This window comes from Hippocampus bargibanti, linkage group LG10 (genome assembly GCF_051943395.1).
Source record: "Hippocampus bargibanti isolate YZ-2025 linkage group LG10, ASM5194339v1, whole genome shotgun sequence".
Lineage (NCBI taxonomy): Eukaryota > Metazoa > Chordata > Actinopteri > Syngnathiformes > Syngnathidae > Hippocampus > Hippocampus bargibanti.
In genome coordinates, this window is record NC_142743.1 from 18464130 (window position 1) to 18470129 (window position 6000).

A 6000-nucleotide genomic window follows, 5' to 3' on the forward strand; every position below is an offset into this window, starting at 1 on the left:
CCATGTTAATCACTTTAAAAATAATAATAATAATACATTTCATTCATATGCGCCTTTCAAAACTCTCAAGGTCACTGTAAAGTAACAGGATACATTTTTTTCTGTGAGTGAGCAACAGCAGCCACACGCGCCTGCGTTCACTCAACCTGGAATAACTCAGATAGAAAGCTAACTATCTAGCTATTAGCTAGCGAATACATAGATAGCTATATAGCTCGCTAGTCAGCTAATAGATAGCTAGATGGCTAGCTAGTCAGCTAATAGATAGCTGGCTGGCTAGCTAGTCCGCTAATAGATAGCTGGCTAGCTAGCCAGCCATCCAGATAGATAGCTAATAGATAGCTAGCTCAGTAGCCAGCTAGATAGCCAGATAAACAAATATAAAAAAAAAGAGGAAACGTTTCACTCACGCACCACTGTTCAGAGCAATGACAAGCGTGGGTTGGAAAAAATATTTTTGGACTACGTAACTGCTGGAAATGGAAAATCTCAGAATCTGATGTGGATTTTATTATTCAACGCATAACACATTAAGCACTACAAATATGTTGACATTGAAGAATAGATTCAACATTTTAAACAAAGACTCTCATTCGACAGACAAAAACAATAAACAGCAAATAAAGAAAAATTTGAGCACAGCAAAAAGACTATTTTTAGGATTTCAAGTGAATATATTTTTTTTTCTTCTCAAAAGTGTAAACTGTTGAAGACAAGCAAACTACAATACAATACAATAATATTTTACCATTGAGAGACAATAATAACAAAATGAAGATACAGCAGTGCGAGCAATGCGCCTTTCAGACATTTTGTTTCTTATTTGAGTGCGTTTTAAATCAGACAATTTGTGTCAGTCCCTTCTTCCTGGACTCCTCCATTTACTAAATAAGTGTTGTTGTTCGCAGGCCACGCTGTACAGGGGAGGCTACAGTAGATTCACCCCTTATTAAAGACCCACAGCCCCAGGAGCTCTTGCTGCAGAGTTATTCAGAAAGTGCTCCGTCTGTTGTTGTGAAAGTGCACTGCACCCAGTTTGGATTTAACCACACCAAGTTCCCATCTCAGAGAAGTCCCAAGTTTTCTTATATACACAGAAATAGAGGAGTGCTGTATCAAAGACTGACGGGTGGCCTTTACATTTAAAAAAAAATATGAAGAGGAAAAAAAAAGCAAGGCTAAAGTAGCTACCTTCCCTTATTGCACGGCTGTATTATAGTCCCCCCCCCCTTTCAGTCCTTCCGCACTCAGCAGCACAAGACTTGTGATGGAGCCCAGATGTTCTTCCAAAGGCTGTTTCCTTTTACCTTGTCAATCTTTCGTCCGACGTCTTTGAGAAAGACACACATCCTCAAGCTCAGCTGTGGCGGGAGGACGCGAGAAAAAAAAAAAAGCTCGCTGATGGATTGTGACTAGTAAAGGAGAGGATTCCCATTCCCACCGTGTGCCGTGGGGGACAACGAGACTGAACTTGGCAGCTTGAAAAGATGACTGAAAGCTGAGGGACGGAGGAAGTCTTTCTGTACCTCAAGTTTTCTCACTGTACGGAAACGGTGAACCTTTAAATTATGATATGCAAATAAATTAGTTTAGAGTCAAACTTACCAAATTAATAATCATTACAATTAGTATCTTGGTTGTTAATTTTTCTTTTCGTTTTTTTTACCCCCCTTGACATCAGCTACACTTTGCTAGCTAAGCATTGATCCAATAGGATAGAAAAAAAATATAACAGAAAAGCTGACGACAGTGATACCTCGGTTTACGAACCCCTTGGTTTACGAACTTTTCGGTTTACGAACGTTAAATTTTTATGAAAATTTTACCTTGGCATACGAACTATATTTCGGGATACACACGGAGCTGCCACAATGAGTGATGTGTCGTTCGCGAACAAGCCCGTTCTCCTAACAAGAAAATTGCAGCTGATTTTTTTTGTCCTCTATTCCCCGCCCCAGTCTTCGGTCAAAGCCATGTGATTGGTGAAGAACGCAGCAGTGAGTGGGGGACAAGGGGTTAAACATTAAAGAGACAGGCAGACGACAGAGAGAGAGTTATAAAATGGATAGAAAACTGTGAAATTTGGACTCATTTCAACTTTGATAGTTCAAAGGCAGAGTGTAGACTGCAAGGTTAAAATATCCCATCAATCAGGCTCCACAATGAACTCGCACAAGCCATCTGTACACTACAAAAAGCTATCAACCCAGCTAAACAGAACATAATTGATGAGGAACTAGATAAAATTATTGCAAGGAAAGTACCTACAAGGGATCATTCCTCAAGATGGTAAAAGAAGGTTACGTTCCTCATCAAGTGTTTAATGCTGATGAAACCGGCTACTCCATTCCATCAAGCCATCAACGACCATCACAAAGGTAAATAAAACGACTTTATTATACAGACATATTATTTACATACATATTTCTTTAATTATAATACCATTGCACATTTATTATACATAAAATAAGGTATATTTTGTGTAGCTTTAAGGCTTAGAAAATTACGTTTTATGAGGACCTGGGAACGGATTATTCTCATTTTAATGGTTTCCTATGGGAAATTAATTTTTGGGATACAAGCTTTTCGCCTTACACTCTGTCTGGGAACGAATTAAGTTCGTAAGCCAAGGTATCACTGTATTTCTCTCTTTCTACAAATAAATAGAGGTCATGTTATGGTTTAGTGACTCAACTGTTTTAGGGTTAAGGCTTTGTTATTTATACAAGTGCGTTATTTTCAATCGAACGGATTTTATCTGCAAATACCTAATTAAAATATTTATCTTATATGATAACGTATTTTCACGACCATATGACGCGCCGTATTCAGTTGCGGGTGCTATCTCTATTTAACACATATACAAGAGACATTATGTTATAGAACAGGTATACGCATGATAAAATGTACGGTAGCTTAAAAAAATAACACTAGCCTGCATGCATCGTAGCGTATGTTCTTAAAAAGGCAGCGGTTGTACTTTCTTGAAGTGTATATCAAAAAATTCACATCCTTTTTTTTTTTATCAATCATTCTCAAATCCTTCGTGTCCGAAATGAACAGTGCAAGCAGACACATTAGCTCAAGCATCGACCATTGTTTAGCACAATGCAAGTACTCTACACACCGACTGCGGGCGTGTCTTGAGCATCCTCTTTCACGCACACCATTCCCACTTGAACACCCGCATTCTGTCCTCTATTACGCCCGGATTTCATCTATGAGCAGTATGTCAACATCGGTCAGTTAAACAAATACCCCATCAAAGTCCCACAACAGCATTCACGGAATTTTGGAACTCTGTGTAGACACAATGTATTATTAGGCACGTTGTCCATTTTGAAGAATATTGAAGATTTTTAACTCATTCACTGTCATTCCCGAATTTATCTCGGAATTGAAAATATGACATGGAGCGCCATTCCTGAATTTGTTCAGGTTTTTTTTCCTACAGGGGATGCTGATAAAGTGCTGGTTAGACCTCTGACAATGTTTTTTTTGCCTTCCTTGATAGGACAGCGTTTCCCTTTTTTTCCATCTTCACGCTTTGTTACAGCTTCCGCTGTTGTTAAAGTGCTATATAAACCAATATGTATGTATTGCATTGTATTTTGGACCGCCTCATTTCAAGCTCATATAACCCCAGACTCATTTTAGGAATTAACTCTTTTTTTTCTGATGAAAGAAGCGAGTCTAAGGTTTCTTACGCTGAATTGAATGTTGATGTAGTGTTAAAAATTCAATATTCTGCGGGTCCTGGAATTTGAGTGAAAATGTCAAAAACCCTGGCACTGGAGTGGACACATTTTTGCACCTGTCTGGCAGTGAATGAGTTAAATGTGCCTTTTGGTCGTGAAAATACCATATTATAGCAAATATAGCAATTTGTACAGGCGTCCTCACAGAAGGTTAGATCTGCTGTTTTTTTTTTTTTTTTTTTTTTTAATCATTCTTCTGGACATCAAGTGGGCGTTCCTGTTACAGGATGTTGTTCAGACGCCTTTTGCTCCATTTGGCAAGGGAGCAGCACCTCATTAAAAGGCGTACAGATGCCATGCCCACTTGCCAGGTGGTGTTTGTTGTGAAAAGGATGTCTCTTGTGATTTGGCGATATCAGTCATCTGCAGTGAAGATAGTTAGGCTACTTGCAACAACCCACTGGTGCCATTTGAAGGGAGAAATGAGGTCCTATTTTTCTGTGATCAAATGTGGCAAGGCATCTATGAGACAATTTGAAGCTGTAAAGTGATATTTAACCACTTGTTAAAAACTAACCAAAGCGAGCCAAATTTCAAATTACTTTGTGTTCATATGAGATCCTACGAAATACTCATTAGAATACGTTGTGTTCTTAATAACTGAAAATAAGCACCTGTAAAGTAATCTTGCCTCTTGGCCATATTTCACATCTTTAGAGTTGGCACACTAAAGTGCGTATGTCACGACAAACGTAAACTGCGACACTACGCTGATAGCACTCTTATTTGTAGTGCTGTATTTCTGTTTATTTTTAATTTGCTTTAAATCAACTAGTTCAAGTATTCAACATGTAGATGGTGGATTGTTCCCTCAGTCTTCATAATTAACGCGCAACATCACCGATACTGATTAAGTCTTCCTGGAAAAAAACATAGGTTATAACTGTGTGAGAGCGAGAGAGAGATACCTGTCAATTTAATGGGGGGAAAAAATGCAAAATAACTTACTCTTGTGCATATTTCTATACTATTGTATTCTATATTTCAAAATGTGGCTTTTTGGGCTTTTTTGTTTTTGTTCCAAAGATTTGTAGAAAGCACATTTTTTGGAATAAATGTATAAATATATTATCTATGTTAATGTCATAATCTTGGATGATGCCATTGCTGTCTTTATTTACTTTTATCTTCTTTTTTATATCCGCAAGTGTTGTTCCTCCTAAAAAGGTGCAAGTTAAATTTCAGGCTTTTATTATTCTTACTTTTTGTTTTTATTTTTGTATTTGTTTTTTATTTCTTTTATTTTTGCCGTGAATATCTTTATAAAAATCATACCAAGACGAGAACTAATGGTATGCATGTAACACTAGTAGACTGTTGTTGTTGATGGGATTATTCAGTGTGCTTTTTGAGAATGCATCACATTATACCCAATATTATTTTCCTCATCTCCGCATTTTCAAGTGAAAATGAATGAGTTAGCGGAAAGCACTATTTTGGTTCAATGTCACATTTTGTCACATCATTTCAATTGTGCAAATCTGCACACATCATGTTGGTTTAAATTGTGTGAAACCTGGCAGATATCTCTTAGTTTTTTAATGTGCTGCTCATTGGAAAAAAAGTAATTTCTTTCTTATACTGTATATCCCCATTCAGCTATAGAATGTGCTCTGGACTATATATACACACACACACACACACACACACACACACACACACACACACACACACACACACACACACACACACACACACACACACACACACACACACACAAAGGACCAGCCAAAGATGCTAACAAGAGTCCACAGCACATTCGAGTTAACTGCAAAATGGTCTCAAATGTGGTTAGTCAAGGCATGGATAAACCAGCATGAGCAATGATTACTTGTCAAGTCTAACAAAACAAACAAAAAAAAAAATCGTTTTGCATGAAACTTGCGTCTTTTGTGTATGACATTTGAGACATTTGCATTTGTACATCATTTAAATTAACACCATGACTGATTACAGCTAGCCTGGTAAATACTCACACAGGATGGCAGCCTAGACATTTATTTAAAAAAAAAGTATGGCAGCTTGCTTTCGCCATTTTTCTCCTGCCACTCAGTTCTACTGACAATTAGAAGTGGATCTTTTTCCCCATTATTGCTTTAAACTCTCAAAATCCCAATCCTCCCCTTGACTCCCATTGTTTTTATTTGTTTTTTTTTCTTATTGACTGTCCATTTAAAATGTTTTATATAAAATTGTTTTGTTGTGATACAGCTCCTGTCTTTTTTTCGGTTAAAAGCAGAAA

The 6000-nt window shown here is 37.4% G+C and overlaps 1 protein-coding gene across 4 annotated transcripts in view; it reads left to right on the forward strand.

Moving 5' to 3' along the window:
- Nucleotides 1-5479, forward strand: part of rbfox2 (RNA binding fox-1 homolog 2) — a 44991-nt gene extending 39512 nt beyond the window's left edge. For all 4 annotated transcript variants that reach the window (XR_016116275.1, XM_089006600.1, XM_089006599.1 and 1 more), the window contains one exon: nucleotides 909-5479. Coding sequence is in view for 3 of the 4 variants with exons in the window: in XM_089006600.1 (XP_088862726.1) it covers nucleotides 909-953 (45 nt within the window). In the remaining variant the exon portion in view is untranslated. The remainder of the gene's footprint in view (nucleotides 1-908) is intronic.
- The last annotated feature ends 521 nt before the right edge of the window (nucleotides 5480-6000 follow it).